Below are 15,293 nucleotides of genomic sequence, written 5' to 3'. Positions count from 1 at the left end.
AAATTGTGCTTTTAGATGCATGCAATACATTTAAACTAATCAGATGACATAATTTTTTAATCAAAGCAGCATGCATTTTGGGGGAAAAATAAATCCAGTTTATACAAGTGGAACTGATGAGCTTCTGGGTTAAGAATTGTATCACACACAGAAGTATACGGGAAAGTAATTCGGAAAATAGTACTATTTATTATTAACTAAGACAGCAGGCACTCTGTTTTAATTCTTACTAAAGGCCCATTCTTGAGGGGTACTAGGGTCCCCTGACTCCTATTGACTTCAAATGGGAGATTATGCTGTTCAACACCTCATGGGATTAGGCCCTAAATCACTTAACAGTCAACGAGTTTAAATCTTCAAGGTGAACAAATTCTTCCTATCTGATAGTTTCTGAATTAATTACACAATATACTACCCCTATCTATATCCTTTAAAGAGCTCTGAGCTTAATTAAAAAAAAAAAAAAAAACGACTTGAAGAAATTCTGTTATGGCTGTATATTATTGAAGAGGGAGCTTTACCTGAAGCAATTCTTAACCTTTAAAGATGCTGATGATGTAGGAGCAGAAAGTGTGCAGTGATTCCCAGCAGTGTTCTCGTGCCAACTTCATTACTTCAGTATCATTTTCAGATCCTTGTCCGCGCTGTGTTGGTTTTACAAGAGGTAGTGTAGATGGTTTAGGTCTCCCTGCTTTTTTGGCAGAGCTTTTCCCTGCCTGGGTTTCTTTAACTTGCTTTAGAGAAGCTGAGGGTTTCTGGATTGATTTCCCCTGATTGGCTGTATCTGCTTGCTGGCTAGGATTCTGGTTTGGCTTCATGCTGGAAGCTACTTGCTTCATGTGAGCATCTGTGGGAGCCTTTTGGCACATGCTGGGCTTCAGCACTAGGGTGGACTGGCAAGCGTTTGGGAGTTTTCTAAGTTCAAGGGCAATCTGGTTCCAATAAACCTTTGGGTTGTTATTGAAAGGACGACAAATTGATGGTTTGCCAGTATATTCACACCAGTAAGACTTTCCTTGGTTTTTGCATTCAATTCTGAGTTTCATTTCCCCATTACCACTCATGTTCATTGTGCAAGCGTCTTTGACTTTAGTCTGAAAATGGATTTCTTCACCATTGCTCCTTTTCTTTTGTGTCTGTTTCTGTCCCAATCCTCCCATGCAACAGACCATCATTAGAAGAAGGATGACAGTCTTCATGGTGAAACACAGACTAAGATCCTGAAGCAACTCAGTCCAAAAAAGCAAAAGAAACAAGCAAATGTCTGCTCACAATTTAAAGGTTTCGTGCACAAAGAAGTCTCTCTCTCTCTCGAGGTGGCCTGTATTTTTTTTTTTTTTTTAAATAAACCACCCTAGTGTAAGCATATGCCTATAATTTATAGCTCAAGGGAATGTCAAATAACCTGTGAACTCCCAAGAAGGTAACAAGACGCATCTTGCAGCTAAATAGAGCACGATAGTTGTATAACTTAAAAGCACATTCCTACCCAAAATGCACACATCACCTTTGATTTTAACAGATATTTTCCACTCTCCCGCTATTTTATAGCTGTCTTTATGCCAGATATTGTATGACCACATGGAAGTAGTCACCCAAATCAAACCTATGAGGTTTTGTCTAGAAGATTAAAAATTATTCAATTAATAAAATGGATTTGTGGTACCCTTATGTTTTTTGTGGCTGTGCATTGGCATGCATGTGGCTTTTATATTTTATTGTGCCAATACTGGAAACATGGAATACTGTGGAAAATCAACAGCACATTCCTTAACTAAGGAAAGAGTTTAGGACACACTGGGTATGTCTACACAGCAAAGAAAAACCCATGACTGGCCCGTGCCAGCCGACTTGGGCTCACAGGTCTTGGGCTGCTTCATTGCTGTGTCGATTCAGGCCGGAGGCTGAGTTTTGGGATCCTCCCACCATGCAGGATCCCAGAGCCCGGGCTTCAGCCTGAGCCCAGAAGTTTACACAGCAATGAAACAGCCCTGCAGCCCAAGTCAGCTGGCATGGGCCAGCAGTGGGTTTTTCTTTGCTGTGTAGACATACCCAGTGTGGCCAGGGGGTTTATGAGCTTCCCCACACAGGTTCATCAATGTAATCCAATACCTCTCATTCTTTTTCTGAATTTCTCATCTTGCTTGGAGCCAATATTGTCAATGAAGTCCAACAGTACATCAGTTTTTGTAAGGAGGACAAAACCCATTTTCCAATGTGATCTTAGCCCATATCTTAACCCAGTGTGCCTCCTACACTTCTCAAACACACTTAAAATGAAATAAAATAGTTATTTATGAATCAAATAGAGATTACTTAACCAAGTTTTTGTTTATTTAAATGGATTGGGAAATTTCTCAAATTAAAAATAAACTTTTTAAATTCTACAATTCTGAACACATATATCACACACACACACACACACACACATATACATATGCTACATATTGTCACATCGAAACATTTCCATTTCTGACCAAAGAGTGAAAAACTTACAATGTTATTCCACATAAAACTGGTATTGCTGTTCAGTTTTGTTTTATGTTTTCAAAGGTTTTTGGAATTATCGTTATTTTAAGCCAAATGAACCTTTCTGGAAACATAGTTAATATTGGTATATAATCAGTTTGCTCTTCAGTTCAAGATACCCAATTCTTCCATCTTTCCTATCCCCTGTGCTTTATTTTTGTAGTGTAGACCTTTACAGTCCTTTAAGTGGATTTACGATGTCATATAATCCAGCAGCACAACTGCCATGTCTAAATTCAAGGCAATACACTAAACTACAGTGATGTAAAACAACCTTCTAAAAGTGTTCAAATTCCTGTGTAGAAAGTTTAATTTAAAAATTAGTTAGCAAAAATATAATCACTGCCTGTTTAGAGAACCACTGACATTTATTAGGAACTTGGTTTGGAGATGAAGTATTCTAAAAATTACCAACTTTATGACATCTCTCATGGTCTAATTAGAGCATCACTCAAACTCCAGGGAGCTCCATACCCTGCCACATACACAAAAGTTGTAATTTTAAATGAGTCTGTCTGCAAATACCCTTTTAGATCTAATACTTAATACATGATGATTTTTAAGTAACTCAAAAAGAGGGAGAAAAACCTTCAACTGAATTAATTTTTCAGAGACAGGAGATACTGCATATCCTGTACATTTAAAGTTCAGTCCAAAGTGGTCGTCCAAGAGCACCAAAAGTCAACACTGAACATGCTGATAAATTCCTCTGTGAAGTACATTATACAATATCAAAAATTTAGCTAAAACACTTTTAAGCTTTAAGAAAATGTATATACAAAAGACTCTGTATACAAAATGTATTCTTTATGCAAATGTGTATATACTGTATTTAACACATTCCCAACAAAACGGTAAGGTAAGAACTTGAGTAATCATGGTAGGGCAGTTAACTTTAAGCAAAATCTGTGTAAGCCACATTAATATACGTACTGTGATGTGAAATAGAAACCCCAGTGTAAAAAAAGTAAAAAACAGAAACCACTATAGTTCAAGTCTTAAACAGTAGTGAACAAGAGGAAGTGCTCTGTATTTTGTACAATAGTTAATGACATAACATTAAACACTGTTTTCTTGATTCAAGACTGATTTACTGTACAAGCCACATAGAACAAGTGGCATGGGATTTGGATGGTGAATTCAGATCCCAGTGTGGTTGGAAGAATTTCATGTTTCCTGTAGAAGAATCTTGAGCCTCATTTCTATAGGCTGAAAATAGATCACAAGAAAAAGAATCAGTAAAAAATTGATTAAGGTAGCAATACAATTTAGATAGAACACTATAAATACATGGTCTTCATGTGAAAGTCATGGGTGTGTCAACAGATAAACTTCTTTACCTTACCAACAATCATGCTATTATAAGTGTACAAGCCTTTGTTCTTTTACATTTTAAGAAGCAGATTTTAAAATGGGAGGATGTGCTGAAATAAATGTTAAAAGCTCATTACTTACCCCTGATATTTCCAGTATTGGCTACCACTGTTCCACAGAGCTAAAGAGAACACAGAAATATATTTTTCTGTTGCTAACAAAAGAACTGAATAAACTGACTTCATAACTACAGTGCATGGCACTGTCAGCTGTCAATAGTGTGACCAGTTATCCCTGGGTCTGAAACCTATTAGTGCTATATAAATAAGTCCTGAGTCTTCTTGCCAGTTATTGAAGTTTTTAATTAGAGAAAATGGGTTTAATTTATTAATTAATTTATTTTCAAGACTTGATTTGGGGTGGAAGGAAATGCTCAGATAATCAAACACCATAGACCTGAGTTAGAAAAGGTCTTAACCCAACCTCCCATTTTGCTCTCACAAATAACTATAGATGCATTTGATTTTTATTTATATCTCTAACTACCTGATCGGGGGAAAATAATCAGGTAGATTTCTAAATGCAACTGCAACCTGCAATTACTTGCATCCATAACATTGCAGGTGCAAAAGGGGAGGCTTCCTATTCCTGTCACTTTAAAAGGATATGGTTTCACTGCTAACAGTCTCACTCAAAAGATGCTACAAATACTTACAGCCAACTAAAAAGATCTGTAGGAACTGAGAAAAAGTAGGGTAGCAGAAAACATGAAAATGGTGCAGTTAAGAACAGAAAACAAGAATCTACTAGAGTGGTATCCCTGGATTGTGGTAGCCCTGATCCAGTTTTTCCAAACTCTGTCTCAGGTATGAAATCATCAAAAAGAAGCGGCAGTTTAGAGTAAATTCTAATGTTAGTTATGGTGGGGAGGGGACAGGGAGAAGGGCAATCCAGAGAAAGTTCACTGACAGTAGGACAACTGAAATCAGAATCTAGTCCTTAATATGTTTGTGTCCATGTGGAAAGCTAGTGTGCTTTCATTTAACAGAGTATTTTTTATGTTAATGATTTTTGGCTTATTTCCAAATATCTTGTATATTCAGTCATTGAACAAGGATTTCCTTATAAAAATTTTTTTGAAATACCACACAAATAATGTGCCATACAGCTCAAGAACGTTGAAAATCAATATTAAAGTCCAAAGATCAGAAAGTGACTCTAAAGTCTGGACGATTATTGGTTCCCTCTTACGGAAAATATCAAAAAAGTCTTTAATGTGGAAGTTCTCTGATGTGCCAGTGGAGTTGACTCTGGAGTCAAATACCTTATAGATTAATTTAAGGAGTCCCAAAAGCCCACAGTGTGATATAGGCTATGCCAAAATAATGAACATTATAACACCACTAATACTAGGGTGACCAGATGTCCCGTTTTTATCGGGACAGTCCTGTTTTTTGGGACTTTTTCTTATATAGGCGCCTATTAGCCCTCACCCTGTCCTGATTTTTCACAGTTGCTATCTGGTCACCTTAACTAATACCACTGTTATGAAATACTTCCTCCTAAAGGAAGCATAGGGAAGATACTTGGTTAATAAAATAATCAATGCAAAATAGACTTTTACTCAACTGATACGGCCCTGAGGGCTGTCAAAAATTTCGACTTCAAGCCCCATCAACATAGAACACCCCATCCATGACCCAGAGAGCAATAAAAATTAATTCTCTATCAAACATTCAATCTAAATGTGTTCTATATAAAAAAAAAAAAGTTATGTGGCTCACTATTCCTTATCTTTGTCAATTATTTATATAGCTTCTCATTCAAGGAACTCAGAAGTATGTTACAAAGCCTACTGAAATCTCACTAGTCCTGTGAGGTGGATCGCATCATCCCAGGTTTATGGAATGGGAATCCAAGGCACTGAGGTTAAGTGACTTGCCAGTGTCTCATAGCAAGTGAGCCGCAGAGACAGGAGAAGACCCCGCAACTCCCATCTCCCAGACTTGTGACTTAACTATTTGGCCATATAGGATTAGACTAATTTCAGAGGTGCAGTAACATCCATCTTCCCCTCTACCCCTTCCATCCCCCTGGCCCACTTGCAGCCTGCACATAGCAAACTTTGCCTTTCTTCAGATGTTTAAAGAGCTGCGCCAAAGGCACAGGTTGGAGCAATTAAACATTACGTTAATTTGAGAGGTTACTGTAGCTACTCATTGCTTTTGTAAAATATGAGATTTTTTAGTTTCTTATCTTTCAAATCTCTAGTCCTGCTTGTTCTATGTAGCCTACTTCTATGCATTCGCATGAAAAAAATTCTAAAAACCAAACTAGAATTTAAAAAGGAATCATCTATTAATGCCCAAGGTTACAGTCAAAGTGGTATTTATTAGGTATCAATTTATAATTGGTCCTACAGACCTTTTTATAAGCATGAAGAAAAAAAAAAAAACCCGGAAAAAGTGAACATGCACCCCACAGCCTTTTAATTTCTATACAGAGTACTTTAATAACTTTACCATTTTAGGGCCACCATATCAGAGAAGTAATATGGAATTATGTGGCTTTTAAACTTACAAAATTCCATAGTTAGATGATTGGATACTATTACAATATCTATGGCTATGTAGGCATATTCCAAAAAATTAAACATACAGCACTTGTTATAGTGAGCAACCATGCAAAAAGCAAATAGAAAATTAAACTATTGTCGGAGAATAACTCTCTGCTTCCACACTATTCACTTTAAAACATGCAGAAAATTGGATAGCTAATTAGCATAGTACGCTAAACAAGGAAACGTGAAGGCATGCAGTTTCAGACTTGGTTTACCTTGTCATAACAGGATTGTGTATACCATATAAATGCTCTTTATGATAACCATTATTACCATTTTCCATACTGTAACAAAATAAATACACCAAAAAAGACTATGTTAACTATAAGATGCAATATGTACAAAATGGCTACAAAGACATGTAAATGGATGATGGTATTGTATGTAAAAATAAGTTGGGTCTGTTCAGTAGACAATATTCTTTAATTTTCAACCATACTGATACTGTATAATATCAAATACTTCTATGAAGTCTTATTTTAGCATGCTCCAATTTTCAATTATTTAATGGAGATATGTGTTCAGTTGTACCCTAACATTATAAAATGTAATTAAACCAAAATACATTTGTAATTCTTTTAAAAACTTTTTAAATATAAACCCTCACTCCTTAGTAAAATAATTTTAACAAATATCAGTAAAAGTATCTTACTTTTTCATGGGTATAGTTTCAACACTAAAAAAATATAAAAAAAGGAGAAGCAATCAACTTAAAACATACTAGTAAGTGAACATTTGTCTTAGCAGTACATGTCTTGCTGCTGCTCTATTCATTTGTGAATGTACAATGTAAATTGACCAGTGTGAAATAAAATGATCTGAAAAAACAAAGAGCACAGGTTTACTGAACAACAGCTAAAATAAATAGGAAAAAATAGTCAAAATGAAAATAAGTAAAAACAGTTATCATAAAGTAAAATGCCAAGTCCCTGAGACAGAGGAACTGCAAGTGAAAAGGAAAGACTGGTTAGGGATAATCAGGATATTGAGCAAAAGAAGGAAAGAATTAACACAAGGAAACTACAAAGCAGGTACAAGTTATCTTAATGCTATAATTGAGCAAAGATGATCTACCCGAAATTGGGAATATTTTTAAATAAAGGTGTAAGAAGTTCTAAAGCCCTGAACCTGCAAAGAGCTTCTCATAGGCAGACCCTTCTACACCTGTACAGAGCCCCACTGAATCAATGTACGATATGGAAGTCCACCTATGTGGCACATATTGACAGATCAGGGCCCATACCTGTACTCTTTCAGAAGATACTGTGGTACTCATTTTGCCAATAGTGAAGGTTTAAACAATGCACCATATATTTCATGTAAAATACTGTGTTATGCAGGAAAGTATTCGTGTCCACTTTCTTTTTAGCCTATTTAAGATTATATACTTACTCATCATACACATCCTCTGTATCCATTCTACGATAGTATTTGGATAGTTTTACAGCACAAATTATTGCAGGAATTAAAAATATTGAACAGCCTCCCAAACCAAACCAGAAGGTATTCTAGAAGACGACAAAAATCAAGAAAATGACATTCAATAAAATACTGTATCAGCGTTTTAAACCACTGCTAGTTTCTTCTCATATTATTTCTTAGAACTGACCCCCCTTAGAGTCTTGAGTTGTAAATTGACTTTTATTTAGTAGCTAAAGTTGCTGCCCTCATTACTACTTGATTGTCAATTATGTTGTTTCTGAAAGCATACAGCTGAAGTCACTGGCATGGTCCAGGACACTGCAGGACCCTGTAATGAGAGGTAGCCATGAATTATTAGTTGTTGGGCCATCAGCAGAACATTACTACTCAACCAACCAACTCCAAGTTGGAAGATACTGTGTCCCTAGAGATGAACCATGTTTTTTTCCTGCCTTGATATTTAACAGTAGTAGCCTTATTCACGTTCCCTGTGGCAAGCTGAATTTTCAGCACCTGAGAAGTAGTTTCTGACTTGACAGCTGCAGTTCACGACTGTGAGAGTAATTTCATTAGTGCACAGATTAGCAGGCTCCAGCTGTTAAAATGGTATTTTAAACCTGATTCCTATGGGCTGGAGGCAGTTTTGACTTGCATGTGGGCCCAGCTGGGATCTTTCATCATGTAAGATTTTGACCCATCCACAGCTAACTGAAATGGTGAGTGGTATTTTTCCTATTCAGTTTCTGCAGGATGGAAGGAAGAGAGGTTCTGCAGTTCCTTTGTGGTGCTAGGTGATTTTGACTTGGCTCTGGCAGGACAGCAGGTTTCAGGATTTAGTGTTAGCAGGATTAGGGCACTTCAGACTCGATTTCAGAAAATTAGAGGTGGTACTTGTATACGAGTTCTGATTATTGCTTGGTTCGGACTGATTGAGGAAAAGAAAGAATTGGTGGGAGAAGTTTTAGGTGGTTTACAGATGTGTGGTTTCTTTTAATACACACAGCCAACTTTTCATCCTTTGAGAGATGAGAAAATGCCAAATAGCACCTCATAGTACTACCAGCCATAATGAAGCTCTCCTCTGTACATGAATGAATCAAGATTTGTTTTCTGCACGCCACCTGAAAAAAGTTCTTTTTCCTCATTCACATTTTCTAGATTCCAGCAAAGATGTTTGTGGAAATTTTTTCCTCAGTACTTTCATTATTCTTATATTCTCAGAGCAGAGATGGGTCAAAGCTGGAATGTCAGATCTGCTCCCCTTTGAATTTCACGGGAGTTCAACTCCCCAAAACAGAACCTCCTCCAAAACCGTTCCGATTCAAGTTCAGATCCAGAATGAGAATTGGTCTCTTTTCATATTCAAGATGGCAAAATCTCACAAGAACAGTGGATTTTGCAGGATTTCTGCGATTATGGGACAAAATCTCATGGGAATGTATTGAAACTCTAGCCTTGGAGTGGTTTCAGACCTGAGCTCCATACTTTTAACTAAATCTAATCCAGATCAGAACACTTCCTCCTTGGCCAATCTCAGATTTAGACAAGCTCCCTCATCAGAACATTTTAGTCAAAGGATGAAATGCAGAGAGTTATGTTCACAGTTTGGTGGAAGTACAAGCAAGAATTTCTCATTTAAGGCCCTAGTTTTGAAAAATGGGAATTATTTCTTACCACAGAATCAATTACATAGCTGCATAAAAATATATCTACTGCAGTGTCTATCACGTTGGCAATAGGCTTGCATGCGGCTACCTCCATGGTAATCTACAACAGATTAAAAATACTGTTCAAGTCATTCATTAAAAAAAACAACCAAACCCTGCAATACCCGGTACAAGCTTTATGTGTCATTTACCAAGGGCGTGTTCCCCCCCTCCCTAAGCAAATTCCTGCAATATATTCTATCCTCAGAGCGCAAATCACACCTGAAGAATTAACTTATTTTGCTCAATAGAATTATGCATTTATTTTTCCTTTCTTTAAGAAAAGGGTGAGCAAAAATATAAAACAAAGTCAGGCTCAGTGCAAGAAAAGTACAAATGGTATCTCGGCCACTTGCACCCTAGAGAAACATCACTGTAATTAGAACTGCATTTTGCACACTGCTATGCACTGAAACAACTCATTGCGTCCATTCTACTTTAAATATAATGAAACTCCATTTATAGTAAACACACTATAACAGTTTACACTTTCCCCCCGTTCTGAACACACATGATAAAAAACACTTTAAACAGAATAAGTCTTTCATTTTTAGATTCTTTACACGCTGTGTCGTATTTTATGGTAATTCCCTCAATGTAGTAAATGCACTTACCGACTCCTTGACCCACTCAACATATTGCTCGAAGTAGCCTATTATCATATCCATGTACTTTTTGGTTTCCTAAAAAAATAAAAATAAACAAACAACCAATCCCTCACATAAAACCTCTACTGCACCATAAATTCATTAAACTAATTTAAACAGAAGAAAGTTTACCTGGATGATAACCAGTGATGCATCGTTGCTTATGAGAAACTGAGCAGCATCAACAGCACTAAGCACATTTCTTACTTTTACCTGAAAAACAGACCGTACATAAGATAGCTAAGACCTTTCCAAAGTTGCTATGATGACACTGCTGGTATTGTATTTTTAGTCCTTTCTATAGATAAACAAATATCACTGTCCCGAGACTCAATATACAGAAAGGATGATGTACTCACAGCCTTACGCTGTAGGTGAATTTAAGAAAAGCTTCTAAGCTTCTGTTCCTTCCCCACAACAACCTCACGTTCTCACCAGCCCCTCTTACAAGTTCTGAATGGATTTCCTGCAGCTGGTTTGCTGCCATGCATGGGTGTAGAAGTGGCAAGAAGAACTGAAGCAGGTAAGGTGACATAACTGCACTAGCGCTACTGGGGCTGGACTGTTGCTACAGGAGCCAAGAGAGGCTGGTGGTAACAGGGAAAGCTGCTGCCAGAAGGACTCTCCACCCTGTTGCTGATTCTCATGAGACTAGCAGAGCATAAAGGCAGCTGCTCTCTTGGCTGTGCAAGCACTAGCTGCTATGGAGAAGGAAAGCAGGTGGGCTGCCTTAGGGAAGCCCTGTCAAGCTCAAGCTTCCTGCAGTTTGGCCGAGATTGCAAGAGCGAGTAAGGGGACAAGGTGGACACACTGTGCCAGAGGAAGAGACATCCAGCATTAACAAGACAGTGGAGCTCATTTCATTAAGCATACGTGTGGGCTAATTTTATTTTATTTTTTACATACGGACAGGTAAGGCAATCCTACCTCAATGACTAAGAGTAAAAGCAAGCTGCTGAGTAACAGGAAAACCACAGCATGTAAAATTGTACTGAAATTATTTTACTAAGTGAGAATTAAAACTTTCCAATGGCCTGTTTAAAAAATAGCCACAAAGCGTCTTTTGATTTGTGGCTGCTTCCTGGGCACCGTAACTACCTAGATTAACAATAAAATCAATGAAACTTTGCACATCAAGTGCTTTACAAGGGGAAATGAGAGAGATGAGGAAACCAAGGCACCTAGAGCTCTGTAGAATAGCGCCCAGAGCTTCAGACTCCTTGGTTCAGACTCAGACCTGCAAAGGGACTTGGACATTACAACACTGAGCATCACAATGCCTAACTATTTAGGTGCCTAGAAAAAATAGAATTCACAGGAACAACACTGATACACAAAGCCTGAGTTAGACCCCTTGGCTCCCTACACAACGCATGGGGAGCCATAGGTGCGTTAGACTGTGATCCACAAAGCCAGTGCTCTAGGCAGGGTATTAACTAAGCTAGCCCAGGGGAGGTGCCAGCCAGATGGTGAGTGGTAAGCCTGGTGCCTATCTCTGCTGGCAATCCATGAACCGGGGGAAGACAGGTGTTTTGGCTGCCTAAGTTGCATGTGGAGCCCAAAACAAAACAACTCCTTTACTGCTCCAGTTAATATTTAATTATTCAGTTGTTTAATGAGAGACTGAGGGAGCACCACCATCACAATAGCCTAGTGGCTAGGGCACTCACCTGAGAAGGTGGTGAAGGGGGAACTTGAAGCGGGGGGGGGGTGTCTCCTATATCCCAGGTGAGTTCCCTAACCACTGGTTTAAATGTTCTGAGGGAGGTCTCCTCCTCCTCCACACGGTTTTGTGTGAACTCACCAGAAGGGTCTCAGAGGCGATCTACCAGACGGGCCTCACACATGACACAGGCAGCCTAATGCCTGTTTTTCTGGGCTTGTGAACTGCTCTGAGGCTTAAGTGAGAGACAGCTGTCCGGACACCTACAGTGAGGCTGCACTGCACATGCCCAGAGGTAAAAAATTTGGGAGCCACGTGAGTTTAGGTACCTACAGGATTGGGTGTCAGGCAAGCAGGAGTTTTATGGATCACAGTGGTGCCTAAAAATGTGACTTAGTTGCTCAAGTACCTTCGTGGATTCCATCCCTGGTCCCCAGCTCTAAGTATTACACTCTCTTCCTGACCCCGAAAAGTTAGCAAAATAAAAATGTTGCAAATGTTATGTCCTGTATGCTTGTGGTAGGGTAGATTTAAAGTAAAAAAATAAAATATGTTCTTATTGCCAGAAAGACTAACCTACCATAAATTCAGATGATGTCCTCTGCAGTAATCTAATGCTCTGATTTAAAGTGCTCTGGTTAAAAAAAAAAAGAAGAAAAAAAAAAAAAGATTTTATACAAGAAAGAATCCTCTTGCTTTAATACAATGTAGGTCTATAAGAACAAGTCACCTAGATAAATCAGAACCAATAATATATTTCAAACACATTAATATTAACAGATGCAAACTAGTTGCATTAGCTAAGAACTGATTACCTACTAATGAAACCAGTAGCCAGTGTGTGTAAGAGACTCTCAGAAGGAAACAATATTTTTCTTAAAGCACAGAGCAGCCACACTTTGTGTGCTAGAAGACTTCAAATATAACTAAAGTTTGCAGCAATAAGGCTGGATATCATTTATTTGGGGGGTAAAGGAGAATAGTTAAAATTAAAGCTCATTGTGCACAGTATATTATTTTACAGTTCTGGAAAGGAAAATCACTTACCCTAGCTTTTACATATTTCTTGACAGTCAGTTTTGGAAAAAGAAAAAAAGATGAGAATAATTAGGAGTTAATTAGAAGAGAAACAGTGAAGGATGAGCAGAATGAAACAGAGGACCTAATACTTCTCTATAAGAGGAACACAGGGACAAATATAGTTCTGTATGGAAATGTATGTATGAACTGCTACATTAAGGCCCAGTCCTGTGAGGTACTGAAAGCCCCTTGGAAGATGTTGACCTCCTAGATTCCCAGTGATTTCAGACAGTTCCTCAGCACTTTCCAGGAGATGTTCATCACCTAACGGACCTGGGCCCTGAGACACTAAAATAGTATAAGCTGAAAAATTTAAGCAGAATATACAGAGAAAAACTGATATCTGGCGGAGTTGTGCTTTGAGCTTGCTTTTTTATTTTTATTAAAGAAAAGGGTGCCTGGCGAAACCTGTTAGAAGAAACATTTCCATATCCTTTGAAAGGTCAAGGAAGAAGATTTTTCTTTGGCTGTAAACATTACCCTGTGGGATTTCCAACAGTACCAAACCCAGAAAGTAAAACTAAACCATTAAACAAATGTGAAAATTATAACTATCTTCTTTGCCCAACATGAATGTAGTGCAAAAAAGGGAAAATAAATGATGCGAAGTTAGAACTTGTGGAAGTTTTTTTCTCCCTGTCTTACTGTATATTTCTATAAAATTGTTTTCCACTTTTACATGTACAAAGGGTCAAAGAAAAAAGTTTGGTTTTCACAATATTATATAATACTAACAACAACGGTAATGAAATTGGTTAGTTAAAAATTTATCTGACTACCGTTTTAATTACATAAAATATATATAAAACCTGTATTTAGATACAAAAATGAAGATGTGCATATTTTGGAAATATACAATACATAAAACTAAACCTAATATGGAATTTGCACAAAAGAAAAAAGTCCTTAGCTGCACTCTAATTTGCGGATTTTCTAATCGGTAGTTTTGTAATATATATCTATATTTTTAATGTAACGTGTTCATAGTACAACACTTAAATAATTTTACCATAGCTTGCTCCAGTGGAACAACTTGTTGGTTATGAATCATTCGAATACTGTTTGCATGTCCTTTTAATGCATTTTCCAGTGCTCCTTTGGGCTGCAAATATAAACATAATAATTCAGTTTGCTGATCTGCAGTTTTTTTTTTTTTTAAAGTGATATTTTTCCAAAGCATCAAGAATATTTCAAGCAAAACAAGGAAATGTGTAGCAATCAATAACATGTACATTCTGGTCATATTTTGCAAAGCAAACTGAAATAAGCAATACGATATGACATTAGATATGCTACAGCACAGGGAAATCATCATAAAAATAGTAGAAATCTCAGTAAGTGAAACAAATGTGCAATTCTAATATAGTCAGAGAAATGTTAAAATACCTGTACAAATTCAATAGTATGAATTTTCACATAGTGCACTGAGTTAGCCATTTTTTTCTCAACATCGAAAGCATAGGATAACCTTACTCTTTTTTGCTCTAATGTCTGAGAGGCTCATTAAGAATGATTGATCTTATTAAGGGAATGCTCCAGTTATTTATCCACTGTCTCTCAAAGTGCAATGGCGCCCTCCACTGGGATTATAATTTTCCTTTATAGATTAAACCAAAACATCTACATGTAGGATTGGTACAGATTTAGGGACATCTAGTCTTTTGAACTATTTACAATGTTGAATATAGCCAATTGATTTAAGGTATTTCCATTCAGAAATATTATAATCTTTGAGTGATTCTGGCTTGGGGAAGGAACATGTGCGCCTATGCTTTTTCCTGTTTAGTGGTTCTCTCTTAGCTAAAAAGTCAGGAAAATTAGAGCCTTTGCAGTCAATTTCTAGACACTGAAAAAAGGTCTGTCTACACTGCGATGGAAGACCCACAGCACAGTTGCAGCTGGCCCAGGTCAGCTTGCTGGGGCTGCGGTGTTATAAAATTGCAGTGTAGACATTTGGGCTCAGGCTGGAACCCAGACTTGGATGATCCGAGAGGGATGGCGTAGGATTGCGGTTCACTTAACAGATGGGTCTAACAACTATTAAGGCAAAACACTCAGCAAGTAGCGATCAATTACTTACTTCACCCTCCTTTTGTTACACAAACTTATTTATAACTTGTTATCTTTCCTTATACATCATGTATTAGCTTCTTATTTCCATGTTAACTCTCCTCCCCTGTCAGTACAGGTTTAGTTTTAGTTCAAACCAGTCTTTTCTAGCTTTTTAGTTACTTTATCTTTTCTTTTCAAATACATGATTACTCTGCAATTTCTTACACACACACACACACACACACGCGCACACACAGTTC

The 15,293-nt window shown here is 37.5% G+C and overlaps 2 protein-coding genes across 4 annotated transcripts in view; both read right to left on the bottom strand.

Moving 5' to 3' along the window:
- Nucleotides 1-533: 533 nt before the first annotated feature.
- FGFBP2 (fibroblast growth factor binding protein 2) lies at nucleotides 534-1,199 on the bottom strand. The gene has a single exon (XM_065405674.1). It carries the CDS (start codon nucleotides 1,197-1,199, stop codon nucleotides 534-536), a length of 666 nt encoding a protein of 221 aa, XP_065261746.1.
- A 2,806-nt stretch (nucleotides 1,200-4,005) lies between these two features.
- The window catches only part of PROM1 (prominin 1), a 76,971-nt gene continuing 65,683 nt past the window's right edge, over nucleotides 4,006-15,293 (bottom strand). For 2 of the 3 annotated variants that reach the window (XM_065404882.1, XM_065404883.1), the window contains 7 exons: nucleotides 13,991-14,083; nucleotides 12,482-12,535; nucleotides 10,371-10,451; nucleotides 10,206-10,274; nucleotides 9,560-9,652; nucleotides 7,856-7,971; nucleotides 4,006-4,024 (listed from right to left, as the gene is read on the bottom strand). In XM_065404882.1, coding sequence (XP_065260954.1) covers nucleotides 4,006-4,024; nucleotides 7,856-7,971; nucleotides 9,560-9,652; nucleotides 10,206-10,274; nucleotides 10,371-10,451; nucleotides 12,482-12,535; nucleotides 13,991-14,083 — 525 coding nt within the window. Of the gene's footprint in view, nucleotides 4,025-6,678; nucleotides 6,748-7,855; nucleotides 7,972-9,559; nucleotides 9,653-10,205; nucleotides 10,275-10,370; nucleotides 10,452-12,481; nucleotides 12,536-13,990; nucleotides 14,084-15,293 lie in introns of all 3 variants that reach the window. The other variant, XM_065404881.1, reaches the window with a different exon arrangement.

The sequence above is a fragment of the Emys orbicularis genome, chromosome 5, assembly GCF_028017835.1.
Source record: "Emys orbicularis isolate rEmyOrb1 chromosome 5, rEmyOrb1.hap1, whole genome shotgun sequence".
Taxonomy (NCBI): Eukaryota; Metazoa; Chordata; order Testudines; family Emydidae; genus Emys; species Emys orbicularis.
This window is presented reverse-complemented; position numbering and strand designations above follow the sequence as displayed.

What these genes read in the sequence shown, in the direction of transcription:
- FGFBP2 (XM_065405674.1), bottom strand. Translation starts at nt 1,199, where the DNA reads ATGAAGACTGTCATCCTTCTTCTAATGATGGTCTGTTGCATGGGAGGA.